The following is a 27,187-nucleotide window of genomic DNA, read 5'->3' on the forward strand; positions in this document are numbered from 1 at the left end:
TGCACAGGGTCCCCGCGCCGCTCGGGGGGCGGGTCGGGAGGCGGACAGCGCAGCCCCCTCCCCCTCCCCACAACCAGCGCGTCGCCTCCCGGGCCGCGCGGGGAGGCGGGGCTGCTGCGGGGCCCGGCCGCCGGGCGCGCGCCGCGGGGGTTCGGGGGCGCGCGCTCCCCTTCCGCCGCTGTCGCAGTTGGGCGGGAGCACCGCGCGTGCGCGAGCCGCGGAGGCCGGGGGTGGGGGGGGGGTGCGGGAAGGAGCGGGCGCGGGGCGGGGCCCCGTGTTTTGAACGGCTCGATGCGGGTGGCTCACTATTTGGCAGGAAGGTGAGGAGGCCTCTATCCTAGCGGCGGAGATCGCGTAAGGCAGAGGGGGATCCAAATGTGGCAGAGGCGAGCAGGAGGAGGAGGCGGCGGCGGAGGAGGAGGAGGGGGGCGATCGAGACGAGGGGAGCGGCCGTCCCCGCTGCCGCCGCGGAGCAGCTGAGCGGCCCGGCGAGGCGGGGGCCCGCGGCAGCAGCAGCGCTGGCACCGCCGGGCCTGGCACCCCCGTCCCGCCGGCAGGTGAGCGAGCAGGGGGGCGGGGGGGGGGGGGGAGAAGTAGGGGGGGAAGCACGGCCCGTCGCGCCGCCCTCGGCCGGGCCCGGCCCAGTACCGGGCAGCGCCGGAGGGAGTCGCTGTGGGGGGACGCGGGGCTGCCGCGCCCTGCCCCCGCCGCCGCCTCGCTTTGTGCGCGGGGCTCGGCGGGAGCGGGGCCGGCGGAGCCGCCGCCCCGGGCGGGCTCGGCAGCGCGGGAGCCGTGCGCGAGCGTGTCCTTTTGTCTGCCGCTGCCTCCCCTCCCCCCCCTCCGCCCCTCGCTCCCGGCGCTGCCGCAGCTGCAGGTTTGTAAATACTGGACTCACACACCCACAAACACACACAACATGGCTGACGCCCGCCCTGCTCCTCCACCGGGGTCTCCGCCTTCTCCCTCTGTCTCCGCCGATTAAGCCGCTCCTCCGTTTAGGCTTTTGTTTCTTTCCCCTCCCCCTTCGTCTCCCATTAAAAAAAAAAAAAAAAAAAAAATTCACCCTCCTTAGTGCGCGCATGGCGGGATTTCAAGGGTAAGGATCCTCGCTTTGGAAGCTTTCTCCTTTCGTTTCGTTGTTTACAACAAAATGAAACGTAAAGTCAAAGGGGATTCGGGAACCTGGCAAGGCCTGGGACGAGGGAGGGAAGGAGAGAGAACCGGATGAGCCCCACTGAGAGAGGCCTAATTGGAATGTGCGTATCTTTTTCTCTTTTTGGGTGGAGGGAGGCAGATGCACCAAAGCGCTGGCAGGGATGAAGTACTGTTTTACAGTTGCAGAACGATCTAGGGCCGTTTCTTTCATTTTAGGACGCCGTTTGCTGCAAGATATCAATTCAGCACTGTCATATTGAGAAGACCTGAACTGGTTATTTCAAAATAGCCATTGTGTAGGTAAAAAACGCAGTACAGGCACTTTGGATTTCTTCACATTCCCTCAGTCTTGCTGTCAGTGTCTTGAACTGGTTGCAAATTATGGTGAACAGATCTGGAATTAACATTTGCCAGGTCTTTGTTTCTGGTTTTCTCTCACAGATTAATTTGCCCTTGTGATGACAATAGCACAAACCGAAGTATTTCTTTTTTAATTAAAAGGAGCACTTCTGCTTTTCAGGTTCCTCTTATGTAAAAGAGGCATGACAACGTGAACTTAAGTGAGTTCCCAAACTAAAACAAGACAGCGTGCTTCTACCTTTCCTAACACAAGGCAAGTGCTCAGTTCAGTAGCCGCCACCTCAGTTATTCAGAGCACCCCCTTCTGGTTTGAAGGTAGTTGGGCACATTTGAAGGGGTCTGCCCTGGAGTAGGTTTATATCCAGTTCGTTAACTTCAGGGTGAATGCTGAAGGTGCAAAGGCGTGATGTTTCTACAAGTTTCCAGAGATGTTAACTGTAATTGTAAATGTTTCTTTTTTCAAAGATTATATTTTAAAAAACGGTCTTTATTCAGTCACATACACGTGGACTGCCATAGTTTCTGTTAACATCTAAGCACTGCTGTAAAGTAACAAATATCCTGGCTCTGTCATCCTTGTCTGCTTCGCTCTGGAAGCTTCTAGTGGAGAAGCACCAGCATGGCATAATCAGCTTTTTCTGAAATAGAAGTAAATACTGCGCTTCAGTGGTAGTAGTACTTTTTTTTTTTTCTGCTGCATTTTCCATACCAAGTGTGATTGACCAGAGGTGGGGAGAAAATAATTTATAATAATGAGTACATAACAGTGTAAAACTTGCGTGGAGGCATCCAAGTTACAAGATCATTTTGGAATGTATCTGCATCATGGCTCCTGAGCCAGTTGTAATATTCTAGATGGAATAGTCCAAGTAAAAGTTTGTAACTTGATATATCACTAGATTTGTGCAGCAGTCAGTTACTACTTGTTTGTTTGTTTGTTTTCCATTTAACAACCTGAAGGCAATATTAGTAAAGTTGCTGGAGTAGTTTACCAATTGTAGCTAAGTAGTCATTCATTATGCTAGCCACCGGATTCTGGAATTACTACTGTCTTCAGTAGAAGTGTGAAATGTAAAGAGGTATGCAGCCTCTCTCTCAAAAGAGGCCTTCCAATACTTAAACTGATTCTTAGGTTTAAGAGCAAGATAAAAATAGGCCATCCATGACACATCTGCTTAAATAATGGATCACTTAAAAGTAGTCATGTTTCTTAACTCTAGTACATGGTAGTTTTGTTGCTGAAAGTGAATTTTATTCTGTAAAATTCAGCTCTACCTAGTGAGCTTTGTGAAATTTCTTGCTTCTCGTATCTTTGCTGAAGCATACAGTTGTGTTCTTTTCTGCAGTGGTTCAAAATTTTTTCTTATTGTCTTGATTGTGTTGATGAGTTGGTGAAAAATCAATAGTGGGTCTTAGTATCCCATGAGGAGCTGATTTAGTTGAAGAGCTTGCCAAATCTCTGTGTCTTTGGTACCACTAAGTGAAGACACTCAAGTTTTTGTCATCGGGAGTAATGCTAGGCTCAAATTAAAAAACAGTACTAGTAAAATCCTCTTTTCCAAAACTGTTTAATTTTCGTATCGGGAAGTTAGGCTGAAGAAAAAGAAGTCTGCAAGGAAATGCAGTCTCTGTGATCAGCTTGCTGGAAGATGCTAGCAATGAACTAGTTACTTCTAACAAGAAATACTTTTCAACCAATCTTCCCAAATAAGTCATGACTCAGTGTAGTTCTAAATATCCAATTACCAATTAAAATATAAAGTCCTAAATGTAATAAACACTTGTAGTTAATCTTATATTTCAGTGCTTTGTTGTATGTTTTCTTGGTCTGAGTAGTATTCTTCCATTGACTTCTTACCTTGTATCTTTGCTTGCTGCGTGTTGCCAGGCTGCATTCTGACATGTTCAGATCTGTAAACATCTAGCTGATGCAACACTTGTTTTAAAGTGGTTTTTTAAGTGTAATGCATAATAGTGCTTAATGCTTGGCAAGAGAAACTTTCCTGCCAAAAACCAGAATCTTACTGAAAATCTAACAGCCATTTTTTTAGAATTGAGCCTGTTCCTGTAAACTTTCCATGCTTTCATTCTGGTTTTCTTTGCCTCCTTTCCTCTCTTTCCCCAGGTATCAGAAACATCAAACTTCTTAATGACATGGCATGAGAATATGGTTTTGTATATTGTGGGCATAAAGATTCCAGTATCGCGTGTATGCTGGGGCAAATGGCCAATGCCCTGGTGTACCTGCAACATTAGCAGCAAGCAGGGAGCAAACAACCCACACTCTCGTGCTTGCTAGCTTGTTGCAACCTTGGAATCTTTATTAAGACCCATGGGTTAATAGGAAAGGAATGCACTAGGTGGAAAACATGAAGATAAGGGGCACATCTGTGGGAAATGGGGGTTGCATTCTGTTGGTGTACTGCAGGATTCTCACGGGTGGAAATTCACTGGGATAGCTGTTACTGGATACAGAGGCACTGTATAAGGTTTGCATCCTCTCAATAAAGTTGGTCTTGGTTGTTGCCCCCATCGACGAGGTCCGTGCCTTAATCACTACAGTAGAAGACTAAAACTGATTCAAAAGTGCTTTAAAATTGTCTTTCAAAAGCTGTTCTCTGAAGCTGAACCAGGAGAGAAAACCATTATTATGGAAAGTTATTTCCTGCTGTATGGTTAGATAACTTGTTTCTCATACCAAGTGTGAGAAGATATTTTGGTTTGTTGTTCTTCCCGTTTTCCTTTTACTACCCTCCAGAGTTAGGTGGTTTTATGATCAGAAGGTGTGTGATGATCTTTCTTGACATTGATTTTCTTAATGAATATTTTCTATATATGACGCTGTGACCTGCTTGCTATCCAGGTCCTACCTAGGAGTCAGCATACTATGTGACTAAAAGGAATGTGGAATATAACCTTCCTTGTGTAAATGCACAGACTGCTTCCACCCGGATTTCCATGACGCTTCTATGTGGCAAGTTCCTTGGAACAATGTAGTTATACAGATCTGTATTATCTATGAACAGTTGATTCTAGTGGCAAGGGGGCTTCTTCACCGATGGTGAAATAATTTAATTCAGACTTACCACTTAAACCTTTGGTGGCTGCAGTTAGCTATCTTTTGTAGGGGAAAATGTGACTTTGCTCATGGCATGCGGAATTCATGTGATACATTGATTCAGCTATGGTCTTTTAGAGAATTGTTCTACAAATCTTGGCTCCCTTTTAATGCTTCTTTCGTATAAGGTATGTTGTGAAATCACCGTTGCTTTTTGCTATATGAGGTCTTGTTTGACTTGCTTACTTGAAAACTTTATTGAAATAGTTCTACAAAAAGCTGAAATATATAGAAATTGTTAGCTTTACGTGTGGTGGTCACTAGCCTTAACTGTTACTTAACCATACTCTGTTCTTTGCAGTCATTGCAAGGTGGTTGAGATGTTGGTGAAGTATCTTCTGATGACTTTTTTTTTTTTCCTTTGGGATCTGCTTGCAGAATAAATTTAGTGTATTATTAGGCACTCACAACGAGGTTTTTGTAGTCTTTCTGATAAGACTATAGAGCTTAGAAACCCCTAAAGAGGCTTATTAGCTCTTGGTTTGTGGTTTGCATTCTTTTTTGTTTGCTTGGTTGGATGGTTTGGTTGGATTTTTCAAATGTTATTTTTGGATGTTCCAATGTGGAATTTGAGATCGGCACTTATAAGTACTAGTGAGGATAGATACTTATTTCAAGAGTAGTTCTGTGGATTCCAGTGATTTTGTAAAAGCTTGCAAAGAACAGCTGCTGAACTTTAGCCTTCAGTTTCATAGAATCATAGAATCATTTGGTTAGAAGAGACCTTTGAGATCATCAGGTCCAACTGTAACTGTCCACTACTAAAGCAGATCCCTGAGCATCTCATCCACCTGTCTTTTAAACACCTCCACCACCTCTCTGGGCAGCCTCTGCCAGTGCTGAGAACCCTTTCCATGAAGAAATTTTTCCTAGTATCCAGTCTAAACTTCCCCTGGTGCAACTTGGGGCCATTTCCTCTCGTCCTATCACTTGTTACTCAGGAAAAGAGACCCAACACTAAACTCACTACAACCTCCTATCAGGCAGTTGTCCTATGGTAGTTTGAACAAAATGGAATTGTATAATTTTGATTACTCCTTTGTTATTGTGTTCTCTTTTAGTTTTCCTGTTCTTACATTGCTCACTTATGGTGGCCTTGCATAGGAAGAACACTTCCATTATGATGACAAACTGTTAAGTCCACTACTGTCTTTGAAGTAACCTCTTTTATTTGCATGTCATCACTTCTGGCTGAGCTTTATGCAGGTCCTGTTCTCTGGCTGCATTGTAGCTGGTAATTCCTTTCTAACAGTGTCAGCTATCTCAGTCAGCCCTGCAGTCAGTCGCTGCACCTGCCTTTCTTGAGTGGTTGTTGGCGTGTGGTAAACTAACTATCCTTAATGTTAGTTTCCAGAGTTTTTTCTTTTAGTATTAGGAGTGTTGGGGAGCCTGAATGAGTGAAGTTTAAGGCTGATTTTATCTCCACATTTTAAGTGCTTTGAGATTAAAGTGCTCTGATAAAATGTGTTGCTTTCTTTAAGATGACTTGTGCATCTTCCATCTTAATGTTTTCAGAGAGTCTTCCTAGTGGTTCAAAGTTAGTCTTGAATCCTGAGATCCAATCTCTGTGTAACTTCTGGGAGTTGCTTATTAAAATGACAGTTCCCTCTGAGTGTGTATCTCAGAGGCTTTTTTTCCTATCTCATTCTGTTTCTTTGTTTTCTCTCCTAGATTCCTGTTAGAGCACAACAATTATTGAATATGGGGACCATATGTACACTTGATCAAAGTTTACTATGCAAACTAGGTTACATAGTATAACATTAACATTATCTGACAATTTAATGGCAATCACTGATGCTGCTGCTTAGACTGATGCTACTCTACCCGGATGTGGCCAGTCATAAAATGAAAAAGTAATAAGCTTGACTTTTTCAAGTCATGTTCTTTGACTGATAGGTACAGTAAGCTGTTCTAGGTGGTCTGTACTGTTGTGCCGAGGTCTGTAAATTTTCACCTCCATAGACTTTACTTTGACCCCCTTTAAGAAAAACCTCTTCCTCCCTCCTTTTTTTTCTGTGAACTTGTATTAATGCAGTGTAAATGTAAAAATGAACTTTGGCTCATAGTCTCTTACCCTAAGTGGGTAAGCACTGAAAGATTTATTAATGTCAGGCTTTGGGTCTGTTATTTATTAAAATGAAATAATTATTTCTATTGCAGAAGTAATTTTCATAATTTAGTATTTATGTTCTCTGTGAGACTTATTCCTAGTATGTGGAACAAAAGTTGCTTATGTCCAGTGGAAAATCTTATGTTTGCTGTTGAGGCTTTTAAATATAGAAATTTCCACCTTTCTAGATTCAATGTAAGTATTGTGAGCTGAATAGCGTAGGGGGAGACAAGTTCTAGACTAGTTCCCTGGTGGTGTTTCTGTTTTCTTGGTAACTTTTCGCAAATTCCTTGATCAACGTAATGTCTGCTAAGGTGAAGTTCTTGACACATACTGGCAAATATTGTGTCGTTTTTTCTGCATGTCTAACTAATCTCTAGTCTTCAAATTCTACTGCAAAAATGTTTGAAGATTAAGTTTCTAGGAATGATAAAAATAATGCTTGGAGGATGTAGGTTGTATAACTTGTATAATTATACTTGGAAGATAGTTGTCTATGATCTGGACAATTGCTTGCCTGTCCTGTTTCGTAACTACATGTGGTTTAGACAGTGATCTGAACAACAAAGTGCAGTCAGAATGGGAGTAAATACATTAGAGATTTACTACTTCCTTCTCAAAGTCTTCCAGTTGTAGAGCTTTCTTAAATGGACATAATTACTTTTCTATTCATTAATCTTCTTCGGAAGTTCTTTGTCTTAATGCTGAAAGATAACAAATTCATTAGTGCGTGTTTTGCCATAAGTGGAAATGCAGCTGTGAGATGTGATCAATGAAAATGTGTGTTTTGACATGAGTGTATTCAAAAAAAGCTTAACAGTAAATTCTGCCTTTCATGTGACTCCATAGAAATCTGAATCAATATTTTTAGGGTTAGGGAATGTGCAGGTGTTTGATATACTTGGAAACCACAGACTGTTGGATACTCATATGTTGAAACATCGTGTTTTTAGAGGGAGGGTGAATTCACAGTGGCTATCCTCAGGTTCATCTCTCTGCTGCTGGAGGGAGGAGCAAAAGGCTTTGGGTGCCTAGGCTTCCCGAGTACACCTTGAGTAAATTTAATCTCCGTCTTCTACACTTCTGTTTTATAAATTAAAGTATACTTTATCGTTAGGTGCCAGCTAAGAGGCAGAGGGCAAGCAGACTGTCTTCTGGTACGTGTGTTCTCCTAACTGTTCAAGTTGAGGGCAAGATTCACTACTACCTTTAGTAATACCTGTGTATACCTGTGGCTCATTTGAAGAGAGAGGAGGCAAATTTATGTTGTTTCATATCACTGTGGACTTGTGAATGTATTAATAATGGATAAAAAGTACATTTTTAATTGGTAATGTCTTGTGGTGACCTTGGTGGGAATCATAGAATAGTTAGGGTTGGAAGGGACCTTAAAGATCATCTAGTTCCAAACCCCTGCCATGGGCAGGGACGTCCCACTAGATCAGGTTACCCAGGGCCCCACCCAGCCTGGCCTTAAACACCTCCAGGGATGGGGCAGCCACAACTTTCCTGGACAACCTGTTCCAGTGTCTCACCACTCTTATGGTGAAGAAATTCTTTCTAGTGTCTAGTCTAAATCTCCCCTTCTCCAGCTTATATCCGTTCACCCTTGTCCAATCACCACAAGCCTTTATGAATAGTCCCTCTCCAGCTTTATGGTAGGCTCCTTTCAGGTACTGGAATATCTTTGTAAGATCTACTAGGCGCCTTCTCCAGGCTGGAAAAGTCCAACTCCCTCAGCCTGTCCTCGGAGGGAAGGTGCTCCAGCCCTTGGATTATCCTTGTAGCCCTCCTCCGGACCTGTTCCAACAGCTCTGTATCCTTCTTACATTGAGGGTTCCAGAACTGGACACAGTACTCCAGATGAGGTTTCACAAGAGTGGAGTAGAGGGGCAGAATCCTCTCCCTTCCCCTGCTGGCCACACTTCATTTGTTGCAGCCCAGGATAAGGTTGGCCTTCTGGGCTGCAATCGCACACTGCTGGCTCATGTGGAGCTTCTCATTGATCAGCACCCCGAAGTCCTTCTCCATAGAGCTGCTCTCAATCACATCATCCCCCATCGTGTACTGAAAACAGGGATTGCTCTGACCCAGGTGTAGGAAATTATGGGTGAAGGAAGCATTGCATTACAGATAGTTTTAGGTTAGATGCTTGAAGAACAGAATTCAGATGTTTTGTTTTTAATTAAAGGAGGGGAGGTGATACTTTGGTGCAAATAAGCACCCTAGTTTTCAGTCATACTTGGTCCTCTAACGACATTTCTAGGAGACTTCATGTTTGGGCAGGAGTGGAGTAAAGTGAAATTTGAAGCAGGGAGCAGCATAAAAGGCGGAAGCATAGTTGTCTGGTTGTATGCTCTTTTATGTGCTCTGTTTATCTGTGGGACACACTTGTAGAAAGCCTCATGCTTTTATGGGGAAGGATATCCTGCCCTAGCAGATCCTGTTTTCGTTGAAAGATGCCTTGCTTTTTTCCCTTTTCAAATTTCTGTTTCTCCTCTGCACTGCTCCTCAGTTGATTAGACTCAGACTTTAGAAACAGTACTACAAGAAAATTTGGTCCTCTGCAAATAAGCATGTACGCTTTCAAACGGAGATAGGGATGCCCTTTTTTGGGGGGCTGGTGGTTGTTACTGTTACCTAGACTGATGCAAAATCTCAGGAAACACAATTAAATTATGTTAGTATATCGAGTTCAGATTAGATAAAAAGCTTTCTGGAGAGAAAATGGGACTACAAAGCTAGAAAGAAAAGTCTGCCTCTACCTGTTGCTGCTGCTGGAAGTTCTGACTGAAGTGGTCTCTCACTTTCTTATTTCATCTCCAGTTGTGCTGCATGGACAGCGAAGTAATTTCAAAGCAGGGCTTTGATCAGAGCATTTTGTCAAAGTCTGCAAAAAGAAAATGTTTGCTGTGAGACAAACAAGGTATGGCAGTGAACAAGTGAAAACCAGTGGTCCTTGTTCTTAAAGTCTTTACTTCCTTCTTGCCATTATTTTGTCACCTTTCTGCTTCTGCGGAGCAAGAGCAAGTCAGTGTTTTAAGGCAGCTGTTTCCGAGAAAAAATTGACACATACTCAAACTCATGCAGGTGTTTTTTTGAAGTACTTTCTTGCCCCAGTCCAGTAAATAATTTTTCAGAGTAACTTGAGCAGTCCTTCATCCTCCTAAGTACTTCAAGATCTTCTAATTAGATTTAGGAGTATGCAGATACCATCTAGTTTCAGAACTAGTGCTTTGTGTATTTTTCCTTCCATGTTTTAGCAGTATCAGTTTGAGGATTGTTCTGTTGTCTTCACTGCTTTTGGGGAGAGTCATTGGTTTCACGGCTTGATTTTTCTCTCTGTGTTGTCCTGCCCCCCATCACTCCTGCCCCTGACTTACACAGGTTGTGTCATGTTTTCCACCAAAAATCTGACATACCTGTGTGTAAACAATGAAAATGCCATGTCATGTCACAATGCTGATGGTTCTCATCCTTAACAGGAAAAAGTATGATCCACAATTTAGTAAGTTATCATGGTCCTTGCTGATGAATCCAGTGTTGACTGCAGTATTTAAATTACTAATATTACAAGGCTCTAATATCTTTTCTCTACAACTATACGACTCCTCTGTAAGTAATAATTTTTGTTTTAAAGTACTATACTTCCATTGACCATCCAAATTTATCAAAACCAATGTCATTAGCTTTAGATAGAGCTCATAATGCTGAATTCATTTTTTTTCCAGTGCCTCACTGTTGCAGTATATTATAACTCTAACATCTGTTGTAGCATTTCGCAGTTTAAATCTGGTGTCCTGTTTAGGCTGAGATTTGTATTAACATTGTAGACAATGAGTGAATATTCTGCTGTTAGTTGGAAAAATGAAGATTGCATTATTGGGTAGTACTTATGGCAAGAGACTTGCCATTCTTAACAGCAAATACTTTCACTTAAGTGATTTTCTTTTCAAGTGTAAATAGTTGCTTCAATGCAGTTGTACAACTGCTTTAATCCAAGCTAAAATGCTGAAGAAAATAGGTAGGACAAATTCAGTTCATGACTGGTTGATGAGCTTTTTCAAGATGTAGATTAAAGGCAAGAGATCAGTTTCCCTGAGTCCTCTTTTCATTTTGTGTTGTTTTGGGTTTTTTTGTTTTTTGTAATCATTGCAAGGACAAGATGAAAATGACTGCTGTTTAAAATTGTCCAATTTCTATAGGCTTTCCTGTAAGGAGAGGTTTTTTTAGGGTTTCAGTATGGGCTTAGCATCTATCTGCATGGTCGTGCTTCGATGTGCAGCATGTTAGTGTTTACTCTTTCATTGCAGAAATTCCTAACAAAATTGTCTGTTCTCATGCGATTAGAGAAGGCCTTAGTTTACCCAACAACTTCACTGTAGTTCTTCCTCCTGCACCCAGCTGGATTAAGAAAGAGAACTACGTTTTTATCAGAGTAGATACAGTCAGTATGTGTGTCCAGCAGAGATATGAGTTAAGGCCTATGATTTGTTGAACACTGACTGTTGTGATTGTGGTTACTGTGGTGTTTTTTGTGTGAGAAGTTTAGGCATGGACATCTCAAATCCATGAATAAATGAGCTCATAGTACAGCTTGTCATAGTTTTGGTTGTATACAGAGCTAATGTAAGTAACTGTATGTTCTATCCTGGTCCCTCTAAGTATTTTGTGAGCCTGCTTTTTTTGTTTGGTTGGTTTTGTTATTTTATGCGCTGAATTACTACTTATTTGTCAATATCCTTATTGGTTGCTTAGGTTGAGGTTCGTGATAATTGCATTTTGATATTCTATTCAGTGCTGTGAGTAATGGTCTGTCCTAATAAGAATTTTGAATGTTCACATGTTGTTTGCTTTTAAAACTGGTAGGTAGTTGCTGTAGCAGAATTCTTAAGTATTGATGCGTAATTACTTGACTTTCTTTCCCTCAGCTCTGGTATGGCTGCTTCCTGACCCTCTTCCCTAAGTTGGTGGCCTGCCACTGCTCATCTTGAAGACAAATAGTAATTATGTCATAAGTTACAAAACAGCTACAGAAATCAGGTGTAAGCCATAAGAATCAAGGATTTTTAAAGCATAAGCAGTCATCTCTGAATGCGGGAAGCAAAATATGTTCTTTACTGTGGGCCTTCATGAACTGAGTTATAGAAGTCTGCAGCATCAGAGACTGAAAAACGCTTCAAGTATTTCAGCAAAATATTGGCTCTTGCAAAACTAACTGATGTCACGAATTCTTAAGCTTGGTTTAGGAAAATATGTTAGTTATGCTTATTTTCAGTCTAGTGTTGCAGAGGCATCTTCTCAGTGTATTAGGCTCTAAGGTCTTACAACACATATCCAACAATTTGTTACTTCCAATCTGTAGGCTATTGGTGACCTAAAAAAGCTTGAAAGTGGTCTGTCAAATGGCAGATTTTTTCTCTTTCTTTAAAGTATGATAGGAAATCTGTATTCCCTCTGTGTTGGAAGGCATGCATAGCAGTATTACTATCCTGGATTGTTGAGAACTGGCTGTTGCATACTTAAAATGTGACTTGAAAAGATCAGCCAGGCTCCTGAAGAGACACGAACCAGAGAGTTTGGCTTGCTGTTTTTAATTAACCTAGCAAACTTAGCTAAGTGCACTAAGTTACCACTACATTACCTTCTAACAGCAGTTAGTTACCTTACATTTGCCCTGGGCTTGCTGTTCTAGAGTGTTTGAGTGATCCTTTTGACTTTGAAATATTGTTTCTCAGGTTAACACAACAGCTATTAAACCTAATCTTCAAACAAAGGCTGATGACCTAAGTATCCCTTCTAAGGAGATGCATAAGCAGGGAACAGTCTTTCTTTTTGAAATAGGTATTTCCCTCTCTAGTTTCCAGATGTATTTGCAAGTGTTGCCAGACAAAACTGAGTAAATTTGCTTACAATTACAGTAAGTTGTTACTCCATCTGTAAGAGCATCAGTAAGGAAAAAATACTTGCATTATAAAACTTCAAAGTTCATTTACCTTTGCCATAGAATGGTAGTGATTATATGGCTTGTCCAATAATAAGGTGCTGCTCTTGTATCCTGGGCACTTGGTTATTTCTGTGCAGATATTTTTTGGATTTAGGGGAAGAGGATGACAGCTACCTATCAATAAGGAGAAGCTAAGCTGCTTTGTATTTGCCATGGTACAGAAGTGTGCAACTTATGACAATTATGGTGACCTATTACAACCTGTAACCCTAGTGTCTGTGCATGTTCTGGCACTGTGGTTAAATGCAAAGTAATTTGCAGTAGACTGAACAATTAGGAGTGAGTTAAAATTTACCTTTGAATAAAGGGTTGCAGGGAAGGTTCTCCTGCCTTTGAATAAATACTAGATCTTCTCTTCAAATTTTTTATAGAAGCATTACCTTTTAAGCTTTCTTAAAGTATGATGGGCTGTGCATTTATGAAATGATCAGTCAGTAAGTTGAGCATAAACAGGGTTTAGTCAGCAAGTAGTTTTGCATTGTCTGTAAGATGGCTTAAACGGTCATTGTGCTTCAGAGTGCTGGTATGTTGTGTAAAGTCCCAGGAAGAATTGTAGCGATGTAGTATAAAGAAATAATATCTTAATATTACTAAGTAAGCTATAAAATTTACCAGCTCTTTGGCCAAACTTATGTTGCTGTTTATGGTAGTTCCATACTAGAAGGATAGAAGAATAGTGAAATTGAACTATGCCTTCTGTTGGCATAGCCAAATAGTTCCACAATGAACAAAAGTTGTGCTTATCCATGCTGCTGTAAGGAAGAGTAGGCTGGTGCTCTAAAGCAACTCCTTAACTCCATGCATATGTCTTTATTGTTCTAGTAGTGAAGTTGTGTTCAATATTGCAGTAATGGGCAATTTTTTCCTTTTTGCTGAATTAATCTTGTGCCAAAGAATGGCTGAAAGGTTTGTGTATGGATAAATGTTTCACTTGTTCTTCTCAGCTGTTGGAAAGGAAATAGTTACTAGAATCTTTTTTTTCTTGTTTGTTTAAAAAATGATACATGAATTAATGTGGAACTTAAAATTGTAGGTTGGCAAGCAGACTGTTTTTTTTTAATAAAGCTGTTGCAAGCTCATTTGGCACTAGTTAGTTCTCTTATTGATTCCTATTCAGTAAGACAACCCGTGCGTGTTTAAGACCAAATTTCAGAACCTTTTTTTTTTTAATTCTTGTGTTCAATTTTTAGTATGTATTTTTTTGCCTAACATGGGAAACAAGGAGGTTTTTCAAAGGGCAAGCATATGGTAAAATGTCATCGAGTCTTCTAGCCAACTATTATTGTATGTGGTTATGATGTTGCTTAGGTGGGAGGCAGATCAAATAAGAAACTATTGCATTTAAATTAGTTTAATTTTAGAGAAGTGCTTAATAACCTAGCTTTACTGTTGATAACCCCCCGAAACTAGGCTAAACCTGTGAAGCTTTCTGGAATCCATCTTTGGAGAACTTGGCCCCAAAAAGAGAAATTACTTTATTTATGTGTTCTTAAAGGGGGAGGCGTATAGTTGTCCTTTCACCCTGAAACATGGAGTGGATTTCAGAAAGGTAATAGTATTTAGTGCGAGACTAAACTTCAAACCTATAATTTAAAAGAGCTTTTTTTTTTTCTTACTACTTTGGGTATGGCATGCAAACGTTATTTCCTACTTCCAACTCCTTTAATCTTAGGAATTATATTTTTGTTTATTTTGTCACTTTGGTTTTGTCACTGCTTTTTTTTTGCCTGTGTGTTGATAACTAGCTCTTCCGCTTGTTTACCTTTCAGGTAAAATCCTGTGTTTATAGTTAGTTGTGGCCATCAGCTGTTGTATTGATAGCTTGCCTGGTTTAGTGAACATGTGGTGTTACCACTGTCACTCACTTCTAATCAGACTATGACTTAAGATCAGTGCTTTTCAGATATAAGCTGCGAAACCACTGATGTATGACTCCTTTAGTAGCAGTTCCTTTAGTAGTGGGTTATAGGCCTTTCCTGGCCTCTGAGGAACTACAGGAAGATGAAGAGCTACGGGCAAAACCTAGTTAAACATGATGAAGTCTTTGATCAGAGATTCCCGGACTGTTTTCAGTTGATTCAAAGACCCAAACAATGGGAAAGGCCTTGATCTGTGAACTATGAGCTGGACCAGCCAAGATGATTATCTGTTGTAGGCACATCTGTCTGTTCATCCTGGGAAGATCAAGAACTCCGAAAACCTCTGGACACAGGGTGACTAATACACAACAATACTGGTCTGAATGATGTATCCACTAATGGAACTTCTTGCTGCCTTTTTTTGTGACAGAGAATGAGAAATAGGTAAATTGTGGTAAAAGTACATCTTTTTTCCTGATGAAAGCGAAGTTAGTCATTCTCTGTATTTCTTTGCCCGTCTGATTTAATTCCACAAATGACTTTCAGTACTGTTGCAAAGATTGCTCAATGTGTCATGTATGTGCACGTGATAGAGGTTGTATGCTGTACAAGTTCCTGACATTCAGGGAGCTCTTAATTGGTTGGTTATACTCAACAAAAAACTTAAGTACAAAAATGTTTTTTGTATTGCTTTCACTTTCAAGACTTCTATGCCTAGTGGATGAATAAGGCTGCAAATTCAAAGGATGTTGTAGACCTGTGATAGAATATTTTATGAACAGTTAAATGTTCACAAATTTTACTGAAGCATAATAATTCCAAGGTTTTCTGCCATGCTGAAAATTCTTTCTCCTGCGAGTTCAGAGCTTTCCTCTGAACAGTTTGAACTGCAATCTCAGTCACTAATCATGCAAATTCATCTACAGTTATTTATTAGGGATTTACTACTTTCTGATGAGGTCATATGAGCTTCAGGTAATGGTTTGCCAATCTTGTAGTACTCTTTACGAAACAGATTTAAAAAAAACCTGGTATTGAATTGTCCCACATCTTGGACTGTTTTGGTCATAAGAGCTAATAAGTCACTTTTTATTGCTGCCTTTCTGAGGGCTGAGAGGTGTTCAGTCCATCACTGCTATTAAAGGATTGTGAGGGCAAAGTGGAATAGTTCTTGCTGTTGAATTTCATAGACTTTGTCTGTGTTCATGGTGCAGCAGTAGAGATATACTTACAGACACTTGTTAAGAGGTGGTGAGTTTTTAGGTGTTTGTATATACCAAATTGCCTGTCTGGAAATTTGTCATTACCTCATCATTATTTACTTGTGTTTTTGAAAAAATTGCTGTGGTTTTGCTCCATAAGAATCTGTAACAACGGTTGAAAGAGCTTCTGTGCATTTTGAGAAAGAAAATGTGTAATCTCTTAGAAGTTTTTTTCTTAAATGCAATGAGGTATTGTAAGGGAACTGTATCAGAGCCGAGACTGATTTCATGAATCAGCTATCCTTCTTCAGACAGGACCCACTTAAATTAAGGAAGTGGTAGGTGTAAGAAATTGTAGGTGTGCACTGAGAGGTAGTTTTTGTTGGGAAGGTGAATTCCTTCAGCTGGGAAAGATTCTTATAGCTTGTTACATGGTTTCCTGGGGATTTCTGATAAACCATGCCTGACATACGCTTGGATTAGTTTTCATTTGAGTTGCATTAGCTATTTGAAAGCATACTTGTGGTCTCAGATTACCCCTCCTTCCCTCTCTCAGCAGCTCTAGACTGGACAGTGGGCTGTAGTGGATGTCACTGATGCAAATCCACAAGCATTTTGCTCAGAAAAATGCTGAAAGGTGCACCTTTGCCAGTGGCTTGTGGTATTCTTTTGGGGGAATAGTTTTCAGATCATATATGTTAGTAATCATGCATAAGTAAAGCAAATTTATAAAAGCTGATTTTAGGACAGAACTGGTCAAGTGCCTTACTAGCACAGTGACATCCTCACAGGCGTATGACACTGCCAGTCTCCTTAATTGCAGTTGGAAGTGTTATCTGTATTATTATTGTTCTTGTTACTATTAGGCATATAAATGTTTGAATAAAATGAGAACTATTAGATGCATAGCAGAACATATATTGCTAATCCTGATGTTTGATTGGTTTAATTCTTAACCTACTGGAGCTTAGTGGGTACATTTATTAATGCTGGACTCCTGAAGTCCAGCATTGTGGTGAACAGGATTCCAGTCATAACCTGAGTGTGTTTGTTGTCCTGTTGAAGATGACCAGTTATACTTTTCATTTTTGTATTCTGTGTTGTGATTTATGCTTTTTTGAACAGTTTTGTTATTGACTGAAATGCAGAAGTTTTTTTTACAGGTGATGGCTAAAATGTATTTGTGACAAGTACCCTTCAGTGAGAGAACAGAAAGCACATAGAGGTGTGTGCTGTGGCTAATTTTGTAAAAAGGCTAGGACAGGAAAAAAATGCTGCTGATCCCGAGAGAGTATTGGTGCAAGGAACTGTAAAAAAAGTGGACTCAGTGATTGAACTGGTCATTGTCAGAAAACTGGAGGCTGAAGTCAAGCAAGCAAGGTAATGCGGAAGGTGTAAGGCAGCACTTGGGATGCACAGTCTTCAAAGAAAGTTTAGAAAGAAGTGACAAGACTTCTTGGTTTGCTTTAATTCAGTATTCTGGAGTGGCAGACAGCTTTAGAAATTGTGGTAGTGTGACAAGTGTTTTGACAGATAAAGAGATGTAGCGAGTCTGGAAGGGTAACCAATGTGTAATGGATGTGGGCAGAGACAGGCAACCTAGGTACACAGTGGCACAGACTTAAACTCATACCTTCAACAGAAGTGCTCATATATCTGCCTGCAGTATTAATAGTCACTTGGCTGTTTGTTAAGGCTTATCTCTCCTCTGAAATAGTTATTATCCATGAACTTAAAACATTGTGAAATGCAAGAAGAGCAGAGCTGAAAAGAACATGGAAAGAATTAATTGAGTTTTTATAAAGAAAGCCGTATGTGAATAGAATTACTTTTAATATCTAACTCTTATTAAATAGTAATATACTGTGGCAAGTTCCAAGGATCCTAATAGGAAAAGGAATTCATAATGGCTTGTGCATTTTGGAGCAAGGAAAAAATTTTGGGGAGTTTTGTAGAATGGAAGTCTTTTAAAAAAATTAATAAATAAATAAAAAAGCCTAGGGCTGAGATATGAACAGTTTAGTTAATGAAATAAATTGTAACAAAAGGATGGTAACGAAGAGAAATAAAACACAAGAAACGCAAGTGACACAAATGAAAACAAGTGCTCACCACCAACAGATGGGTGCCCCACCAGTCCCTGAGCAGCAGCACCCCTGCCAACATCACCCCCAGTTTTATTGCTGAGCATGATGCCATATGGTATAGAATATCCCTTTGGTCAAGTGGGGTCAGCTGTCCTACTGTGAACCCTCCCAATTTCTTGTACATCCTGGCCTCCTTGCTAGCATGGCTGTATGAGGAGTAGAAATGGCCTTGATTCTGTGTAAGCACTGGTCAGCAATGACTAAAACGCCCTTGTTAAGGCTGTTTTCTGCACAGCGTCAAAACATAGACCCATACTGGCTACTGCAAAGAAATTTAACTCTACCCAAGGCAAAACTAGTACAAATTTTTTTTTTACTTATTGAGCAGTGTCTGTATGCTAAGAGTTGAATTTAACCATGATGTTTCCTGGTTTGGCTTCTGAACTGCACTTTTCTTAAATGTAATTTTAGATAAGTTTCAAATATTTTTAGATAGTTTTCAGGATGCACCATATCATGTGCTGCTGCCTGGCCTTGTGTTTAGTTTGCATATTCTTTGAGCAGAAGGGTTTTTTATTACTCTGAAATATGAAAGCTAAGTAAAATTTAAACACTAGCTACATCATCACCTTGAAGTTTAAACAGCTTGAGCCGCAACAGTTCATGTTACAGTTCTGTAATTTGACTGTGGACCTGTGTTTTACAGCGTTCTTAGCAGCACAGAAGTTACTTAAGTAAGATCAAGAAGTTACTTAAATAAGATCAAGGGAAAATAGTCTCATAGTTTTAACATATATGTTGTGAAGCAAGCTTCTCAATCAGATTTTATAATGAAGAACACACATTTGGTTTCTTGTTCCCATTTTCTTTTTCATATAACAGCTCTTATTCTCGTAAAAGAATCTGAAGTCGTAGTTTTAGGCAATTTATAAAGTGATTCTGGTATAACCCAAGTAATGAACTTTAGTTATAAAACTGTTAGTTAATAATATCAGTGTCAAAATTGTCATTCATAATTACATCTTGTTGCTGCGTGAGGTGTTGATGACACTGAGGCATTATGTCAAGACTCTTTCTTTGTTAAGTGGCAGAGACATCCAGTTCAATTTCATAACTTTTTGGTGGCAGTCTGTGTAGGATAACTGCTAATATGGTGTATAATATGTTCTTGTTAATGTCCAGTCAGTCAAGGTGCTCTCTAAAAGTAGGGTGCTCTCTAAAAGTAGTCTTCTGACCATTTATGAAGTCAGTAAGGAAACAGATGTGGCTCACTTAACAGATAGAGCAATTTTAAACTTATGATCGGTTCTACCCTTTATCCCTATCCTGTGACCTTAATTTCATGTTTGAAAAGAAATGTCTTACAGGAATACTTTTTATGCATTGATTTCACAGCTCTGTAGAAGTATCTAGAGAAGGGTTTCACTACCATAACTGCCCATTTAAGCTTTCCACACAGTGATTTCTTGAACTGCTTGGGCAGATATTGGTGAGTTAACAATGGAAATTCTTACAGATTATGTTGAGACTCCTGCCTAACTATTATGCAGGAAAGTGTAGAAGTTACTTGCAGGCCTGTGATGGACCAGGCTTTGACTTGCTTGCTAAGAATCTTTGGAGAGTTTTGTTTTAAGGTTTTTTTCCTGCCCCACTGAAGAATAAATAGGAAAGCTAGACTGATACAACAAGGGACTTCGTAACCTTGAGGGTAAATACCAGTTCCCTTATGTGTTTGTACATATTAAAATGTTGTCATGTGTTTTTGAATACATTAAAAATACTATCATCCAAGTGAAAGGTTCTGCAGAGGAAAAAAGCCAGACACTCTCTCGAAGGGGTAGTCAAATAGCAGATGAAAATGATGCTGTTGTGCAAGCAGATAAAGATTATATGATGTTTTGTGGGATGAAACTGAGAAAGAAACAGGGAAAGAAATAATATGAAGGGCACAGAAGCTGCACTACAGTGTATGTGCTTAGTTTTTGGCTGCTATTGTGGTTAAGTGCTGCTCTTAACTATCTGTAATAGCTTTAATCTAGATTTTTAAAAAAGAAGGTAAATTGGAATATTTCTGAGGTTCTTCTGTGCTTTCGTTGTACAGGTGTTCAGATAGCTATTTTTCAGATAGGTATTAGGCTGTGCCAGACTCACAGCTGACCTGCTAGTTGAGTCATTGACAGGCACTTTATTTTGGATAGTTTACTGTTTACTCTTTGCTTCCGTTTGTGACCCACTGAGTAAAATCTTCATTATGTGTAAATGTAGTACATTTTATGGAGAATCACGTTAACTATGTTTATGGTATGCCACTTGTAGAAAGTGCTGCTTTCCAAGGTCAGAATCTCACATTCGTGTTGGATATGAAGTTTATACTGTATACTGAGGACTTGTATAAAGTACCAAGACAGGTGAGAATGAGGTGTCATCATCATAATTTGTAGTTGACCTGAAAGTCTGAAATAACCCTCTGATTGTAGTAGGATTTAGAAGCAGTTGGGAAAATGCTGCCTTGGTATATTTCTGAAAAGTAGGGGTTCAAGTCTAGATACCTAAATTTTTTTTTTTTTAAAGTAGCTCTTAGTATCTGGATGGACTGCCTCCCTTCAGTTCGTAATTTCTAGACAGCTAAACTTTAACCAGTTTCACTGATGTGGCGCTAGTCAGATCCCCAAACTGCTTTTTGTGGCTGGAAAAGATTTGGGAAGTTTAACATTTTGTCTGGGTTTTTTTTCTTTTTTTTTACTTATGGATTTTATATATTTTAATATATTTTATATTTTTTTTAACCCTTCCTGGTAGGTGTTCAGGATTAACTTCCTGAAATTGAGCTTTCTCCCAGTAATCCAGGGCTTTTCAAGGAACAGATGCCAGCAAAATATGCCCAAATGGGATACAATGTGCTCTTCCTGTAATTTAGAGCAGTTGCCCAGGATGGTAGTGTCAAATGTGATTACACTGGGTTTTGATTTTTCATTTAGTGTGTTTCCATAGAAAGTGAGAAGTCCAATTTGTGGGGTTTTTTGTTCCAGGCTGTTGAAGGGTGGGTGCTGTAATGAAGACATGAACACTTTAACTTCTGTACCTTGAATCTCTCACAGTATACATGAAAGAAGGGTAAAGCAAACAAGGCTAAAAATAACAAGCTTTTGGAGGAAATAACATCTCTTTAGTATTTAAGATGTAACTTTTTTTAAAAAAATCAGAAATTTTGACATGGGGGCTGAGAATCTTGTGCTATCTTGCTCTCTTTAGTGGTGCTTTTTTTACACTTTAGAACTGTAGTGTGGGAGTTCTGGAAGTCAATCTTGCAAGGCTCGGATGACAGGTTGGTCCCTGAATTTCAAAAAAAAAAAAAAAAAAGAAAAACCAACAAAAAACCCGAAAAGAAACCCAAACAAGCAAGTTTGTTTGAAGTACTGTTTTATAATACTGGGTCTAATTAAATTTTTACTACTGCCTTTACAAAATGGTTAAATTATACACTGTTGGAGTTTACTTCAAATTACGACTGTTGTAAAAATATGAGTTCTCAAATGCTACATTGAACTAAGTGAGACAGGCTTCTTTAATGATGTATGTTATAAAGAGTATGCAGTGGAAATGAAAAACAAATTCTGCTGTTGTCTAATAGCGGCTACGTTTTGCTAATTCAGGAGAAGAAAAACTGGCATGGGTAGGAAGCATATTGGAAACATTGGAAATTGTACTTTGAACAACTTTCTGGTTGTTTTTATTGGTTGTGGTTTTTTGGTATAAGAATTTTGAATGCAATCTTAGAGTTACCATTTGAATGTGTTCTGATAAACTTGTAGCTTGGTAGCTCTGTACATGGGAACAGAGCCTGCAGCTAGCATCGAAGGCTGTCTAATCTGTCTTTGCAGTTCTGTGTCTAAGAGGTACAAGCAACGGGTACCCTCCCTGTCCTTGCGGACTTCCGCCTTGAAAGCAATGCCTCAGCAAATATTCTGATAGTGTTTTCTTCTGTGTTCATGATGCTAAAATTTTAGATGCAAGTTATTTAGGAGTGAAGCACTCTAGCATTAATTATCATAACTGCTCTTTCGTGCTAACATCTCTCTTCCATGGATAGTAGGGTCATGAAGCTTTTGCTAGAATACGGTAAACAACATTGGGTTGTGTATTGCAGTGAAATGTGCGCAGTTTGATGGAAAAACAAGCATGAAAGTTGATCTAGAGACTTAGTTTGGGTGGTAACACGTTTCTGTGGAACTAAAAGCTCATACAAAAACACGTCAGTGTTTTTAAACAATCATCTTTAGAGGAGTTAAGCTAGTTCAGTGTGAAAGCTGCAGTCTGTATGCATGCTGGGTTTTCCTCCTTCTGCCTTTATACTGCAAAAATAATTTTTTACCCAGCTTTTTTTTTTTCTGTCTTAATGTTGTGTCTTTCTCCCTACTCTGATAGTACAGTTGTGCTATTCTTACTAAAACGGGTATGATTGACAGTTTATAGGGCTTGCATTTTTAGTCCAACACTTGGCCTTCTGTGAAATGCATTACAGTAATTAGAACACTGTTGGACAAAGTAGTCATCTGATTTCCACATTGTTTCTTTAGTACTGTGCAGTGATCTACAAAGGTTTGTTAAACCATATAAAAACACCCTGACTAGCGAGTAGTTGCAACTGATGACAAGTCATACTACCATAGAATAGTTTGGGTTGGAAGCGACCTTAAAGATCATCCAGTTCCAACCCCCCTGCCATGGACAAGGACACGTCCCACTAGACCAGGCTGCCCAAGGCCCCATCTAACCTGGTCTTGAACACCTCCAGGGATGGGGCATCTGCGGCCTCCTGGGGCAACCTGTGCCAGTGCCTTGCCACTCTCATGGTGAAGAAATTCTTCCTAATATCTAGTCTAAATCTGCCACAATCCAGTTTATACCCCTTGCCTTTGTAGTACAGAAGGATACTTGTCTTGTAAGTGTAACCTGCAGCTGCACTCTGGTGACCTGTACTGTCAGGTGTCTGGGAAATCAGTGCCTAACTAGTAGGCAGTGGCACTTTTCTCCTCTGAAAGTTACTGTGAGTCTTTGAAGGCTAGCATAACTTATTTTGGATGAGTCAATGTTGCAAAAAACTTGAGTTATTTCTGCTATATCTGCTACTATCGACAGAATTTACCTTAAAACATTGTTTCATAAGTAATTTTATGTCCAGCAAAACAATGAGTTTCTACATTCAGAAGAATGTAGAAAGAAGAATTCTTCTTTCAGAAGAATGTTAAAAACTTTCCTATTTTACATGGAACATGAAATTCTTAGACTTGTAATAGAATAAATTCTTGCATTTTTGAGTTTTTCTCTTGGTAATTTTCTGTATTAAGAGCTTAAGGTATTTGCTTGCTGGCATGAAATGTGTGTTTTGTCATTCAACATATTTAAGAATGCTAAGTTATGGGGATTGTTTTATTTTTGGATAAGCAAATGACGCTTTAGAAGTCAAGATCTTCTCGAAGTACAGCAGTTTATTTGGAAAATACAGATTTTTATCTCTGATTAATATATTCAGAACTGTCAGTGTGAAACTGAAATGAAAATTGAATTCGGAATGCTAGTTTTGGAAAAACCTCAAGTTCCTCTTGCTTTCAGCAAAAATGTTCAGTGAGGTTTTGAATTGATGACAGTTACTGGCTTAGTTTCTATAAGATCAGTTTCAGCTGTCGAGTCAGGTTTTTGCTTCAGTAACCTTTTATCCTTAGGTTCAGAGGGAGCAGTGAAAGACTTCGAGTGCGAGCAAATGAATTGTGACTTTAAAAGATTACGGGATTGGTTTTTTTTTTACTTTTCAGAGGTATGACTTCAGGTTTGTAGTATAGTAATGATTTGGAACGTACCATTAAAAAAAGTTAACTGGTGGAGAACCAACTGTTGTGATGATGTAATCATCTTTATAAACATATCGCTACTTAAAAAAAACCAGTGAAATAAAAATATCTACACAGTACTTCGTATTTTCACCATGAATTATAAGTCTTGAGGGGGGGAATATGTAATACGTACAGGTATTAGGAAATATTTACAATTTCTTGATTGAAAGGCTACCGGCTTGCTGCAAAAGCCTATGTTAGTTTCTAAACCTGAAGAATTTTTACAATTTGTGATGTTTTGGTGGGGAGGTTGTTTATTTCATCGTTTTGGGGGGGTTGGAAGGAGGTTGGTTTGGGTTTTTTTTTTAAAGTAGAAAAATGTAATACTAGATTACAGTTGATTTTCAACTAATAGCAGCATGCTTGGAGGACAAATTTTATTTCTGTTGTATACTTATGCTGTGCCTGTGAGATGGAATATGGTAGTATATCACAAAGTATGTATCACAAAGTGCTCTGAATCCAGAATTTCTTCTTATAAATGGTGATGCTTCTGTGCTAATGTATTTTAATCCATAATAAAATAATTCTTAATTTTTGAAAAAGCTCTAGTGCTGTATTCTGGAAAAGTGGTTAAGCAAGCTAACGGCTTTCTATTGCATCTTCAGGTGCTTTTTAAAAGTTTTCTGTTGTTTCTCTGGTATCGTTCACATTGCTGTGTATACGCTAGTAGATTTCAGGAAGAGGTGAAATGCAGAAAAATTACTGATTTCCTCTAAATTAAATTTTACCTTTGATTTCACAAATTCTTAGACATCCCTGACTGTGAATGTATAAATTAGCACCTTCAAACATAGTATGGGTCTTTAAAAGCTGCGAATGACTGAATGTTGGTTCCTCTGTTGCTGTGTTTGTCCAAGGAGTATTCCTCTCTGTTGCTGTAGTGTTCCTAGAAGTTAATGGGTGCAGTTCATGGAAGATTAGGCAAGTATGGTTAGATATAGTAGTGCTTTTAGGCATAACAGTTTCACCATACATCAGGGCATGTATTTGTATGTTCCTTTATTTGGTAAGGCATGAGCGCAAGGTATCCTTTTTCCCCCAGCTGGGTCACTAGTTAAGTGCATTCGTCTGTTTTTAAGTCCCGTATGAAAATTGATAGTGGGTTCCAAAACTGAAGTAAAAGAGAGAAGACCAGTGCTGATGAAGAGCTTACAGGGACCATGATTATAGCAATGACAATTCTTAAGTAGTGGAGGCTAAAAGGATGATCTGACCTTTCAACTAATCTGTATGCAGCTCTAAAGTAATGTGTTAATCTGGGTAAATGTTTCCTTTCCAAAAATGTTAGTCTGAAGCAGGTTAACCAAGTTGTCAGGTGATTTTAAGTTATTGTAATTTAATTTTGGAAAGGACTTTAAAATTTAAAGTTGTCCTCATTTATCTTCTTCATCTAGAAGAATGTGATAATTAAATGTTTTGGAAATCTGATTAGTTTGGGTGTAGAAAATGGCCAAAAAACTTCTGCAGATCTTCTATGAACCAATGGCTTGCTCAACAAATTGGTGGCTTGAGGAATGATTGCAGTGGAAGCAGTATTTTGGTACCTTTTTCATAGAATCATTAAGGTTGGAAAAGACCTCTAAGGTCAAAAAGTCCAACCATCAACACAATAACAACTTGTCTACTAAATCATGTCCTGAAGTACCACATGTACACGTTTTTCGAACACCTCTAAGGATGGTGACTCTACCACTTCCCTGTGCAGCCTGTTCCAATGCTTCACCACTCTTCAAGTAAATACATTTTTCCTAATATCCAATATAAACCTCCTCTGGTGAAACTTGAGGCTGTTTCCTCTCATCCTATCACATCATTCTTGGGAGAAGAGACCAGCACCCACCTTGCTGCCATCTCCTTTCAGGTAGCTGTAGAGGGCAATATGGTCACCCCTCAGCCTCCTGCAGACTAAACAATGTCAGTTCCCTTAGCTGACTCCTATGAAACTTGTTCTCCAGCCCTTTTCCCAGTTTCATCACCCTTCTCTGGATATTCTCCAGCTATTCAATGTCTGTGTTTAATTTCTGTGAGGCGAAGTTACTCTGCTTTGTGGGTGTGAAAGTGTTCTAATAAATGGAAATTATTGATATGTGCTTCATGTCCAGTGAATGTGGTCGTTTCTTCTAAGCTAGTTTTCATTCTTCCCTGTATAAAGCTTGGTGGTATCTAAGAAGCTTTCCTTACTTTATGTAGTTGACTTCAGTGTGATACGGAACTTGATAGTGAATGAGGGAATAGTACAGTAGAACAAATACTAGAGCTGTTGTTCTTGCTTGTGTGCCCTCTGTTCGCTGAACATTTTCAGAGTGACAGAATAGGAAGGAACTTCTGTTGAATATGAAAACAATTAAAGTGAAACAAAATATTTTTATTTTGACTAAGTCATTTAATGCTTATCTTAGCTAAGTCTCAAATTAAACTATTTATACTTTACTGTTTTGTTTTTCAGAGTACTGTAGTTGAAAGTGCATCTTCTACAAGAACAAATTCATGATTGAATGCTGGATTAATAAGTAGCTATATTATTTCAAGAATAAGAAGATATCCTGGGAGTGTAGAAGAACTGGATTTTCACCCTAGTCCAGCAGCTTTGCTGCTCACTTAAACACAGATGAATGAAGACCCCATTTGGAAAATCACCAGGTCAGCGCTCCCGAGCTGATGCAGGTGAGGTTTTTCTGGGTGGTTTTGTTTGGTTTTAGTGGGTAAAAAGTGTTCTTACTTCACAGATTTTTTTTTTTAATAAGATAATGGTTTTATGAAGGTGTTATCATTCCTATCTTTAAGGAATGTTTACTTATGTTATAAAAGCTGATGAACTCAAGCAGCATACGTAAATTTAATTTAGCAATACAGACATACATAAGGAAGTGTTTACATAATAAAGGAGTTTTTTTAGAACTATAAGTTATATAGAATTCTGAAAAGGAACAAAATCAATTTTCTTGTGAGATTGTAGTGACGGAAGAACTTCCGTAGTCCATCGTAGAAGTGCTGGAACATAAACAGAAATTTGTTCACCATATATTTAAAACTTAAAGTAGGACTCTGGTTCTGTTGGAGTTGACCAGCTAGTAATTGTAAAAGAATCACTTAAAGGCACTAAAAAATTCAAATACCGTTCTTACTATGTGTACTTCATAAACTGAGATAGATTTGTCAAAGTACTTAAAAGCAATTTTTTATTCACAGAAATGCAAAATAAGAGTAAGCATTCATCCTCTTATTACTAGTTAGACATTGGAAGTTTTGCAGCTTGAAACACTAATTTATCTCAGTCAGTCTTGTGTGCTTCATAGATGGGATTATCAGCAATGATGCAAAAAAAGCATCAACTAACCAATGAAGAATTGTTCGGTAGGTTAGTACTTGATCCTGTATAAATTAAGCTCGAC

General features: G+C 39.3%; 1 protein-coding gene across 5 annotated transcripts in view; it reads left to right on the forward strand.

The window, feature by feature from the left end:
- The first annotated feature begins 259 nt into the window (after positions 1–259).
- Positions 260–27,187, forward strand: part of SPIN1 (spindlin 1) — a 53,813-nt gene continuing 26,885 nt past the window's right edge. Inside the window, exons 1-2 of one of the 5 annotated variants that reach the window (XM_069879928.1) lie at positions 260–320; positions 26,242–26,459. In XM_069879928.1, the coding sequence (XP_069736029.1) occupies positions 26,408–26,459 (52 nt within the window). In that variant the 5' untranslated portion in view covers positions 260–320; positions 26,242–26,407. The other 4 variants (XM_069879930.1, XM_069879933.1, XM_069879931.1 and 1 more) reach the window with 4 other exon arrangements.

The sequence above is a fragment of the Phaenicophaeus curvirostris genome, chromosome Z, assembly GCF_032191515.1.
Source record: "Phaenicophaeus curvirostris isolate KB17595 chromosome Z, BPBGC_Pcur_1.0, whole genome shotgun sequence".
NCBI classification, from domain to species: domain Eukaryota; kingdom Metazoa; phylum Chordata; class Aves; order Cuculiformes; family Cuculidae; genus Phaenicophaeus; species Phaenicophaeus curvirostris.